Below are 12,301 nucleotides of genomic sequence, written 5' to 3'. Positions count from 1 at the left end.
TTTCCTGATCCCATTTTTGAGTCGGATCTTACGAAAATCTTGCGAAAACCGGTTCGGTTTTCGTATTTTCTAGTTTCTTCCCCTATTGTTGGTCGTTTAACCGAATTTTTCCATAAATTCGACGACGTCAAGTGTCAACTCTGCTAGAGATAAACAAAATAATTAAATGTAAACTAAACCGTGTACTGTTGTATCTGTACTGTACCTACTGAGAAAACACAACGTCGAATTATACTCTGCTCGTCCCCCGTCGTACTCGTTTCCTGCTTAAAACGGTTTCCTTTTTGATTGCGAGTCTTTTCCGACCTTGAAAAATTACCTCTCATTAATATCAATATGACCACACAGAGCCTTAGTCGAGTCGCGATACCTTTATAAAGGCTGAAATGCCAGAAGCATTATTGAGTCGTCGTTTGTGCTGATCGTGTTTGCGGTTTGGTTTCGTGTGTTTGTTGCTGTTGCTGTTGTGTTGAACGAATCGTCGTCGTCGCCTATCAATCAATAATTATGAAATTCGCAATTTTCGTACTTTTCGGTATAAATTTTTGAAAATTTTTCAAATTTTTTTTTTTTTGGAATGGTTATACAAGAACGAGATGTACGTTTAATAACGAGATTTTTTTTGTTTTGTTGCGAATTCTAGCTGTATTAGCGGTCGTCGCCAGTTCTCCGGTCGAACAGAAAAAAGATACTAAAACTACTGCTTTTGGAAAATGCGCCAATATTTGCCAAGATGATTCGAATAAACCCCTGTGCGCTTCGGACGGTGGTAAATTGATGTTGAGTTTCATGAACGAATGCGCCCTCAAGAAATACAACTGCGAACAAAATAAAAGTGAGTGGTTTTTTTTTTCGAGTTTAGTTCAATTTTCGTTTTCATTTTTTCAATTTTTTAGAAGCCTCGAACGTATTGAAAAGCTTTTGAAAAGTCTTATTTTGATAAGTGAAAGAATAATATTTTTTATGGGAGGAGGTTGATTTTTTTTGGCTTGAAAATTTCAGAATTTGAATGATTTTTTTTTTAGAAATTTCAGTTCCGAAAAAGAAAGGTCAAAATGTCCGAAAGAAATGAGGGCAAAAGCCCCCCAAAATTTTGTTTTTCGAGAAATAAAAAAAAACACTTTTTTCTATGTATGTGAGAAGTTTATTTTTGGATTTAAACATTTTTTTTGAGTTTGAATTATTGATTTTTAGGAAATTTTCATTTTGAAAAATAAAAACCAAAAAAATAACCTATTACTAGTTTTTGAAATTTTTAAAATTTGAAATTATTCTCCGAATGAAATTGGTTCGTCCAACGCTGGTCGTAAGCTAGACTAATGAGATTATAGAATATTGTTTTGAATTTTACCTACTCGATATTAATCCAAATGTGACTTACGTTTCAGTCTTGACCAAGAAACACGACAAAGAATGCCCAGGAACCACCGGAATCCGTCTATCTTAAACAAGTATTGCATCTCTCTGTCTCTTTCTCTCTACCGAATAATTATTTCATCGTAAATTATTACAAACGTTGACTTATACCTGTAATAAAATAAAGTATTTATTTGAAGTTTATTTTGTGTTCTAATTTCAATTTGATATTACTATTTATTTTATATTCGTGCTTGAGAGCTAATTTGAGTATTTTTATTGAGTACTATTTGACGGAATGTGGTAGCCTGGAGACGTGTAGGTTATTTGGGTCGACTGTGATGGTTATTGTATCTTATAATTTTAGGGGAAAACGTGGTCTGAAATCACTACGCCAAAATTTCAGCTTCTCGAATTAATTTTTCAATTTTTGGTAAATTTTTGAAAATTCAAAGTTGACTGTTTTTGGCGATTTGTACTTAAAAAAAAAAAAAAAAATACCTACCTATTTACTCATGTCACTGGTCAGGAGGAGAGGGAAGAGCACGTTAAGTAGGTGAATTTGAGTTGGAAAAAACTTGAATTAAAATTTCTGAACTTCTTGCGACAAAACTTCGACCGAAGGAGCCCTTGAAATGATCTAAAAAAAACCTTTTTTTTTCTTTCTTCATTCCAAAAGGTCAATGAGCCCCTAAAAAGTTATTTAGATTTTAGATTTATTATGTAGCTGGAAAAACTTGAGGATCTGAATCGAGTTTGTCGATATATTATGTATGTTCGTGGATTTTAATGTATGAAAAAAATTGCACAACTTTTTGGTGTAGAAATGAAACACCAAAAATGCTAACAAGGGAACCTCTTGAGGTGTCCGCCTCCGATTTGAACGGGACCGCGATTTTTGGAAAGAGCATGTTCTAAACCCCACAAATCCAAATTTTCAGCTGCCCAAGTTCATTTTTCGCTTTTTGGCGAATTTTTGAAAATCCAAAATTGACTATTTTGGTGATTTATGCTTTTTTTTAAAAAAGTAGGTACATGATCAGTAAAAATGTTCAAAATAATTTCTAAAACTGATATTAATCCCCAAAATCCAAATTTCGCCATTTCCAGCCATTCTGGAGCCTCCGGCGCTATTTTTCAATTTCTCCAGAGTTTTGAATTTGCTCCAGAAGGCGTGAATATGAAGTTGGGCAGCTAAAAATCGAGTTGTGTGTTATACTCGACCTGTTTAACGAATTTATCCACATTTGAGCCGATTCTGGAGCGGACACCTCAAGAGTGGTTTTTTGACCTGCTTTTTTCATAATAAGAAATCAAAAAAATAATCAAAATTTTACCGTTTGCAAGGAAATTTTTGAAATTTGTGCGAATTGCTGTATTTTTAACACAACAAACCCTCTGAGGCCGAGTTTCGCCATTTCCAGCCATTCTGGAGCCTCCAGCGCTATTTTTCAATTTCTCCAGAATTTCCAATTTGCTTCAGAAGGCGTGAATATGAAGTTGGGCAGCTAAAAATCGAGTTGTGTATAATACTTGACCTGTTTAACGAGTTTACCTACATTTGAGCCGATTTTGAGAGTGACACCTCAAAAGTGGCTTTTTGAACAGCTTTTTTCAAAATAAAAAATCAAAAGATAACCGTTTGTGTGAAAATTTTTGAAATTTGTGCGAATCGCTGTATTTCGTCATTAATTAACCACACGAGAGCGAATTTCGCCATTTCCAGCCTATCTTGGGCCTCCCTTTATTTTTTGGATATTTTTATTAAGTATGAAAAAAGCTGGCCAATAACCCACTCTTGAGGTGTCCCCTCCAGAATCGGCTCAAATGTGGATAAATTCGTTAAACAGGTCGAGTATAACACACAACTCGATTTTTAGCTGCCCAACTTCATATTCACGCCTTCTGGAGCGAATTGAAAATTCTGGAAAAATTGAAAAATCGCGCTGGAGGCTCCAGAATAGCTGGAAATGGGGAAATTCGCCCTCGTGTGGTTAATCAATGACAAAATACAGCGATTCGTGCCAATTTCAAAAATTTTCTCACAAACAAGGAATTTTTGGTTTTTGGATATTTTTGTTTTGAAAAAAAGCTGGTCAAAAAACCACTCTTGAGGTGTCCGCTCCAGAATCGGCTCAAATGTGAATAAACTCGTTAAACAGGTCGAGTATAACACACAACTCGATTTTTAGCTGCCCAACTTCATATTCACGCCTTCTGGAGCGAATTGAAAATTCTGGAGAAATTGAAAAATCGCGCTGGAGCCTCCAGAATAGCTGGAAATGGCGGAACTCGGCCTCAGGTGGTTTGATGTGTTCGAAATACAGCGAGTCGCGCAAATTTCAAAAATTTCCTCGCAAACGGTAAAATTTTGATTTTTTTGGACTTCTTATTATGAAAAAAGCTGGTCAAAAAACCACTCTTGAGGTGTCCGCTCCAGAATCGGCTCAAATGTGGATAAATTCGTTAAACAGGTCGAGTAAGTATAAAACACAACTCGATTTTTAGCTGCCCAACTTCATATTCACGCCTTCTGGAGCAAATTCAAAATTCTGGAGAAATCGAAAAATTGCGCTGGAGGCTCCAGAATGGTTGGAAATGGGGAAATTTGGATTTTGGGGGTTAATATCAGTTTTAGGACTTATTTTGAACATTTTTACTGATCAAGTACGTACTTTTTTAAAAAAAGCATAAATCACCAAAATAGTCAATTTTGGATTTTCAAAAATTCCCCAAAAATCGAAAAATGAACTTGGACAGGTGAAAATTTGGATTTGGGGGTTTTAGAACATGCTCTTTCCAAAGTTCGTGGTCCCGTTCAAATCGGAGGCGGACACCTCAAGCGGTTCCCTTGTAAGTACGTTTACCTTGTTTTGCGATTTTTTTGCTTTTATTTATTGCAGAGGGGGAGGAGAGGGGGATGAGAAGAAGGTTACTCTAAAAAAAAAAAAAAAAGTACAAAAAAGGAGAAATATAGGTATCGAATAATGTGCATTTTAGGACGCTGATTTCAGTTTCAACGATGTTTTTTTCCAAAGACCGAAAATAACCTCGCTAAGATGGCGCAGAGGGGAGGGAGGGGTGATGAGAAATTCAAAAAATATACTATATTGGTATCGAATAATGGATTTTCGAGGACGCCGATCCCGATTTCATCAACTATTCGCCTCATTGATCAAAAATAATTTCACCGAGCGAGGTGACAAAAAAAGGGTGAGGGAGTGGGGTGGGATACGAATTTTACATTTTTTGAAAAATGCAACACTGGTACCAAATTTGAAGCAGCTGATAGAAATTTCATCGACTATTTGCCCCATTGGCCGAGAATAATTCCATTAAGGAGATGGAAGGAGGATGGAGAAGGGAGGAGGGGGATACGAAATTCAAATTTTTTGACAAACAAAATAGTCGGGGAGCTCGCTTAAGGATGTATTGCACACACCCCCCCCCCCCGGTCGATCCTTCGAGACAACTTTTTTCTTAAGGGGGGAGTCCTGAGCAACATTTCTAGCAATTGTACCAAAAAAAATGTGTCCCTACTTACAAAATGGCGGCCATTTTGATTGATAGGTCAGCCGAAATCGCAGATTTTGCGTTCCAACATAGGACTTGCACAAAATTTTTCAAACTGTACAAAGGTAGATCGAAAGATCAAGCAAAAGTTTATCACCTGTCAAAATTTCAAGTGCTAAAGTGCGTTTTTCGATTTTTGGCGAATTTTTGAAAATTAAATTTAGGCCAAAAATGAGGGAAAAAAATCAAAATTTTACCAAATTGACCAAGAATGCTTAAATTTGGGATACATCCTATTTTCTATATGCCAAATCGATTGGAAACTGTTTCAAACCGGTTTGAGCAGTTCTGGAGCCTCCAGCAGAGTTTTGAAACTCGAAATTCCCTCAAAATTTCACCAAAATAATGGAGTTGGAAAGCTGAAATTTATTCTGCAAACTACTTTCAATACGCTACGAAATCGTCTGCTGGTGGATTTCAAGTCGTTTCGGAGCATCCAGCGATTTTTTGAAAATTACTGGAGCCTCCAGTAGATTTTTGAAACTTTAAATTTCCTAAAAATTTCATCAAACGGAGATGGAAAGTCAAAATTCATTCTGCAAACTAATTTCAATACGCTACGAAGTCGTCTGCTGGTGGATTTCAAGTCGTTTTGGAGCCGCCAGCGACTTTTTGAGAGGTCGTATGATGTTTTTTGGAAAATTGAAATTTCCGAAAAGTAGCTGGAAGGCTTCAAAATCATTTAAAACCATTTGAAACCACCATGTAGTCGATTTCATATCGTATTGAAATTAGTTTGCGAAGTAAATTTCAGCTTGCCAACTGCATTTGGTAAAATGTTGCGGGAATTTCAAGTTTCAAAAATCTACTGGAGGCTCCAGTAATTTTCAAAAAGTCGCTGGAGGCTCCAAAATGATTTCAACCCACCTGAAGTCGTCTTCAGAGGATGTTAAAATTGTAGTATAGAGTAAATTTCAGCTTTCTATCTCCATTTTGACGAAATTTTGTGAAAATTTAAAGTTTCAAAAATCTGATGGAGGTTCCAGGAATTTTCAAAAAGTCGCTGGAGGCTCCAAAATGATTTCAACCCACCTGAAGTCGTCTTCAGAGGATGTTAAAATTGTAGTATAGAGTAAATTTCAGCTTTCTATCTCCATTTTGACGAAATTTTGTGAAAATTTAAAGTTTCAAAAATCTGATGGAGGTTCCAGGAATTTTCAAAAAGTCGCCGGAGGTTCCAAAACGACTTGAAATTCGCCTGCAGTACTTCGTAGCGCATTGAAATTAGTTTGCAGAATAAATTTCAGCTTTACAACTCCATATTGGTGAAATTTTGTGGGAATTTTGAGTTTCAAGAATCTGCTGGAGGCTCCAGAACTGCTCAAAACGGCTTGAAACAGTGTCCAATCGGTTTGGCATGTCGAAAATAGGGCGCATTCCAAATTTCAGCTTTCTTCGTCAATTTGGTAATTTTTTTTAAAATTTAGCTCTCGTAAAGGTATCACTTTTTTTTGAAAGAATTCGTCAAAAAACTGGAAAAAAAATCTCGCGTTTTCAACAAAACTGACACAAGGATCATATTTTATTTGTTAAAAATTTACTAAAATGCTCGTTTTACAAAATTTCTGAAAAATTTTACCTCCCACTTCCCCCCTAAAAAATTCCGGAATTTTCGTTTTTTTTTTTTACAAAAATAAAGAAGTACAGTCTCGCTTTTTTGACAAAAATTTCGAAGAAAAAAAAAACATTTTTTAGCCCATAAATACAGTTTGGCTTTTTGAAAAAAAATTTAGGTTTTCAGTATAAAACTGCGAAAAAGTCTCACTTTTTTTTCAAAACCACCAGTCTGGTTTTTTGGCAGAAATTTTCAGAAAGTACGACGTTTTTGCCCATAATTCCCAAAAAGTATTGCTTTTTGCTAAAATTGTCAAAGTATTGATTTTTTCCCCAAAAACTATCAGAAATTCTCGCTTTTTCAAAAATTAAAAAAAAATTCGCTGTTTAGAAAAATCGCTGAAATGGTAGTTTTTTGGAATAAAATTTTTAAAAATCTCACTTTTTCCAAAAATTGTCTGAAAGTTTCGCTTTGTTGCTAAAAATTACTGAAAACTGAAATTTCTTTTGGTAAAACTGTTAAAGTCTCGCTTTTTGCATAAATCGCTTTTTTTTTGCTCGAAATTTCAAAAATGTTCACTCGACTTCGTTGCACAAAAATTGTCAAAAAATTCCAACTTTTTTTCAAAAAAAAAAAAAAAAAATTGAAACGTTTCAATTTTAGGCTAATTTTTTCCTGAATGTTTTTGGTTGCTTTTTTGGCTATGAAAAGTAATTTTATTCTGAAAAAATTCTGTACGAACCCTGCAATCTTGATTTGACTTTAGTGGTGCCCCAGGCGAGTTTTTCAAATTTCGCCAAAAATTTCAATTCGCTTTAGAAGGTCTAAAAATGTACCTCATCGCACGATCTTTTCAATTTTCAGGAAATCTGGTGGAGCTAATGGAGGCGTTATAGAGACCGAATTAAAAAAATGAGTCGATATTCGAACTCAGCACTCTTGAAAATGAAAACACATGAAACGATATTTCAATTATGTAAATCTCATCGCGATGTATTATAAAAATTCATTCCTCCTGAATTGTTTTCAAGTTTCTTTAGAAACGTCAAATCGCTTCGAAAGAGTCTAAAATTAATTTTAACATCTTTACCCATAGCTTGTTAGGAAATTCGATTTTTTTCACTGTTTCTGAAGGTGCCGAAAGCTGAAGTTCATTTTTACACTTTCCACAGCGATTTGAAATTTCTGAAGTGTAATTAAGAATTCTCTGAAAGCTCCAGAATGCCCCAAAGTTATTATTTGTAGATCGGTTCGCGTTGAATTGAAGGAATTATCATAACTTCGCTTAAAAAATCCATATCTGATGATAAAGTTTGAAAATTGTGCTTAAAACAGCCTATTTGTCTTTTTAAAATTTGAATTACGAGTACAATATGACCCACGTTTCATCAATTGTATCAATAATTTGTAACTAGCTTTAGATACATATTTCGTAGGAAAAATGGTACACTCAAGAAGAACCAATCAATATGGTCTGATTTTGTTGAAGTTTCGTCTCGTCAACTTCAAAAGCAATTCTACCTTTCTACCATCTTCACATACTCTTCGAGTCTTCGATCATTTTGTCAATCTGCGTTACATGATTTAGAGTACCTTATACCGGTTCATCGTTTTCATCTGAATTCGAAGTATTAAAATACACTGTGGCGATGATGAAGATTCAACATTCGAGATGATTCGATTTATTCACATCCATGATTTTATTCGTTCGCCTTTCTTCGGTAGTGAAACTAGGTTCTTAAGTAGGTACGCAACGAATCATATCCGGTGATGATTTTCGAAAATGAAAAAATCAATGCACATCGTACGATACTTCAACATAAACTCCATTAAAATATCAATCTAAAAGCAAAATCAATTTAGAATTTTCGGTACCGAATTTCTCTCCTCAATAACGAATCGAGTTCTGTGCTGATACGTTCGTCTCAACTTTCGAAACTCTACCAATTTAGATCTCTCTCTCGAGTTAAACTCAAACTCAATTTCACCGGAACATCATACCGAACACCTCGTACGAAAGCAAAATTCCGAACTCCAAACACTCGATTTCGTTTCGCAGCACGAAACCAAACCATCGTAACTCAAAATACACCATTACTTTGGAAAAATAAAAACACAATTAAAAATAGTAATAATAAGGTTTATTCAACACATTACGAATCAGCGATAGTAACTTCAACTTCTACACCCGGTTCGATACTAATCGATGTAATCTGTCTTACAACTTCGGAAGGGCTATGTAAATCGATAACTCTCTTGTGGATTCTCATTTGGAAACGATCCCAGGTTTTCGAACCTTCACCGCAGGGTGTTTTACGGGTAGTAATTCGTAAGATTTTCGTCGGCATTCTCACCGGTCCGGAGATTTTCAGCTTCTTCTTCCTGGCACCGTCGATTAAATCCGAGCATACTGCGAAACATCACACACAGTGATTAGCGTATACCTCGCTGGGGTGATTTCGAACGTAATAAATGCTCGGTTGAGAGATCTTACCTTTTTCTAAACTCTTCATGTTCTTCGAAGTTAGAGTGATTCTGATTTTATGAATATCTGACGCTACGGCCGGTTTTTCATCTTTAAAGGTTGCCTGCGGAAATGAAACGATGTAAATTAGAGATTTACGAGTAAATAGAGTAAAAATACGAGTTATGAAGTTGATATTATGGAAATAGTTGCGAGATAAGGCCATTTACCGCGGATACGAGGTACCATTCGGTGGCATTTTTCTCCAACAGGAGAGATCTTACGATAGATTAATATGATTCGATGTACTCACCATAATGAGGTTTAGTTATTTTACAGCTCCGATTGATAAATATTATTATAACTATTTATTTTAAATGAAAAATTCAACGTACACGTTTACGACATCCCTAGTGAAAGAAATTCAGTAATCACACATTGAAACGTTTGCCCGAAAGTTGTTGGCTTTTGGCTTAGAAAATCAATCGATGGGGGCAGCTTCAAAGCAGTTTGAGCGGTTCACGTAATTTCTTGGTAATTACGGTAATTTGAGTAATGTGTTTTTTTTCGGTTTCCTTGGGGGGCCTTTGTGAACCTTTTTATGGAAACTGGCGAATTAATAATTGAAAAGTGTTGTTTTAACGTTGAATTTTAGTATTTTAGATGATTTTTAATACCGTTAATTGACCGCTTTGTCATTTAAACGATAGTATTCGTGTAACTAGAGCTGTTGAACGATGCTGTGTTACTGTAAGTCAAAGTCCAGTGGTTTTATCGCTTATATCAAATCAATTAATCGTCCATCTCTTGATACCGTCTTTGATGTCATCTCTAACATTATACAAACTACGGCTAATTTGCTGAGAATTATTGCGGTGCTGCAAGGAAGACCGATTGGTCCAAATCATTGTCCAAATGGAAACATTAACTGTTGAATTTACTCAACCGATCGTTCTACTCGACATAGAAGGAACAACAACATCCATTAGTTTTGTCAAGGTACAGTATTATTATCATCGAATCGCCATTGATAGCTTACTTCATCGATAACACTATTCAAACACGTTGTAATTAATTGCAGGATACTTTGTTCCCCTTCGCTAGAAAAAACCTCAAGGATTACATCGAACGAAATTGGTCTAAAGAAGAGCTTCAAGATGTCGTTAAATTGCTCAAGCAACAAGTAATGTTTATTTTTTCGATGGAGATACGTTCGTTTGATTGTTTTACTCAACGAACAGTGAACAGATGATGTATTGTTTGTGTATTTTCACCGGAAATGTATTTGTAGTGCGAAGAAGATAAATCGAACGAACTAACTGGACTGATTCCGATCACCGATGGCGAAGGAGAAATCCAAAGCATCGTTGAGAATGTCAACTGGCAAATGGATAATGATAGGAAAACGTTCGCTTTGAAGAAATTACAAGGATTTATTTGGAAAGATGGATATCATAGTGGTCAGTTAAAGAGTCAGTGAGTATCATTTCAACGCTACTTTTGGGATGTTTATTTTATATTCATGTGCTCAGATGAGTAATTCATTCTGTTATTTTGTTAGTTTATACGAAGACGTAGTACCGGCTCTGAAATCGTGGCAAGATAAAGGTAGAAAATTGAATATATACTCGTCCGGCAGCGTCGAAGCTCAAAAGCTCCTGTTTGGGTTTTCTATTTTTGGAAATTTATTAGACGTGAGTAATAATTCGATGAAATAGCTCATACCGGTTTCGTTTCCAATTCCAATTCGTTATTCTGTTATTTTGTTTCGTTTATTTAGTTATTTTCGAATTATTTCGATACAACCGTTGGTGCCAAAGTGAATAAAGAGAGTTATTCGAATATTGCGAACGAGCTGAATTGTAACTGCAGTGATATTTTATTCATTACTGATGTCGTGAAAGGTATGATTTGCTGGGTTTTTATTTCACTTTTGTGTGTTTGCATCTAGGTTATTTTATTCGATTTATTTTTATTGATTTTTTTAGAAGCAGATGCAGCTTCGGAAGCTGGTTGCAATGTGATTATATCCGATAGGCCAGGTAATGCTCCCCTTTCACCGGAGGATAGAAAGAAATATAAATGTGTGCGATCTTTTTCACAACTCCATCCGAAGTGATTGATGGTCGTTTCATATCCGTGTTTTAATGATTTTATGACGATCGAGTCGTGATAATTTTTGAATTTTGATTTGCTACGATTGCCATCATTGAGAATCAACGAGCCATGAGTGGAATCTGGAATCTTATGTGATAAAAGTCTAGTAAAAATGATATTCGTAATGAATGTTTTGCATAAATATAAGTTTCGTAGTTTTTATATCGACTGATTTATAAGTAATAAGAAATGTTATCGCTGAACGAGAGATGTATTTTGATTTTTTTTATCTCTGATCGAGAGATGTATTTTTTTATTTTATTTTTGATTTTTTTTGAATAATTGCATAATAAGTATTGAAACGTGAAACAACACAATATGATACATTAATAGAAGTTTTTTCTGTTCTATTTACTTGCAGATGGAGTTATATTTCTTGCAAAAATGTGTATTATACGTTCTGCAATCATGAGATTTATCAGCGAATGATGTAAGCCTTTTCTAGTCGATGTTGAGTCGCGTCGTTGGTTTTGTTGAAACTCAGTTGAAAGGTACTTTTAAAAATCATGTTTACTTATCTGTTTGATCTCAAAATGTACTCCTCGAGTGTTCGGTTCTTTTTTCTAAGCAGTCTGAACTTGGATCATTAATTCATTATGAGTAGTGACATGTGACATCCATAGCCTTCGGAGGTCTGCGAATTCGAAGCTCTTTTGTCTCTGCAAAAGGTACTTCAAGTTTACGTGAAGGTGGGGGGGCTAAATAAAATCAAGTCTCGCTTTTTTACCAAAGAATGTCAAAAATTGCCAAGAAGTCTCACTTTTTTGCTGAAAAAAAAATGCTACGAAGTTCCATTTTTTTAGCTATAGATTGTTACTGAAAACTATTGCCTTTCTTGAAAAAAAATTCCTGACACCCCTCCTTCCCCTTCCCCTTCCATTCATTTTAAAAATTGGATTCTGGGGTAAATTATGGCCAAATTTGGCAAAAAAAAATAAATGATTTTGAAGGTAATTTAACAAGAAAGCATTTTCCAGGGATTGTACTAGTAACTTATGGTTACTTTTTAATAATGTTGGTTACTAAAAGTTACTTTTTCCTAGATCTTTCACCAATTTCCTTTTTTTTTTTCAAAATTTTATTTTGATGGTTTTTCTTTTGAAATGTACCTACAGGGGGCTGGGGGGGGGTTAATTTCAACAGGTACATATTATTATTTTTGAATTTCTCGATGGTTTTTAGTAGGTTTTCTCCTG

General features: G+C 35.1%; 3 protein-coding genes and 1 long non-coding RNA gene across 4 annotated transcripts in view; 3 read left to right on the top strand and 1 right to left on the bottom strand.

Annotated features, from left to right (window-relative positions):
• LOC135838864 (uncharacterized) overlaps window positions 1-12,301 on the top strand; it is a 166,415-nt gene that overhangs the window by 122,369 nt on the left and 31,745 nt on the right. The gene's annotated exons all lie outside the window — the stretch shown is intronic.
• peg (pegasus) lies at window positions 372-1,560 on the top strand. The gene is made up of 3 exons (XM_065354658.1): window positions 372-535; window positions 644-835; window positions 1,389-1,560. The coding sequence occupies exons 1-3, from the start codon at window positions 508-510 to the stop codon at window positions 1,445-1,447; spliced, it is 279 nt and encodes a 92-aa protein (XP_065210730.1). The 5' UTR covers window positions 372-507; the 3' UTR covers window positions 1,448-1,560.
• RpS20 (ribosomal protein S20) lies at window positions 8,609-9,409 on the bottom strand. Its single transcript, XM_065354646.1, has 3 exons — window positions 9,262-9,409; window positions 8,979-9,072; window positions 8,609-8,894 (listed from the first exon to the last, which is right to left on the bottom strand). The coding sequence occupies exons 1-3, from the start codon at window positions 9,262-9,264 to the stop codon at window positions 8,638-8,640; spliced, it is 354 nt and encodes a 117-aa protein (XP_065210718.1). The 5' UTR covers window positions 9,265-9,409; the 3' UTR covers window positions 8,609-8,637.
• On the top strand, window positions 9,581-11,313 carry Enoph (Enolase-phosphatase). The gene is made up of 6 exons (XM_065354614.1): window positions 9,581-9,947; window positions 10,030-10,131; window positions 10,240-10,424; window positions 10,510-10,642; window positions 10,729-10,852; window positions 10,937-11,313. The coding sequence occupies exons 1-6, from the start codon at window positions 9,864-9,866 to the stop codon at window positions 11,065-11,067; spliced, it is 759 nt and encodes a 252-aa protein (XP_065210686.1). The 5' UTR covers window positions 9,581-9,863; the 3' UTR covers window positions 11,068-11,313.

This window comes from Planococcus citri, chromosome 1 (assembly GCF_950023065.1).
Source record: "Planococcus citri chromosome 1, ihPlaCitr1.1, whole genome shotgun sequence".
Classification (NCBI taxonomy): Eukaryota; Metazoa; Arthropoda; class Insecta; order Hemiptera; family Pseudococcidae; genus Planococcus; species Planococcus citri.
The sequence above is the reverse complement of the archived record's forward strand: the minus strand, read 5'-3'. Positions and strand labels throughout refer to the sequence as shown.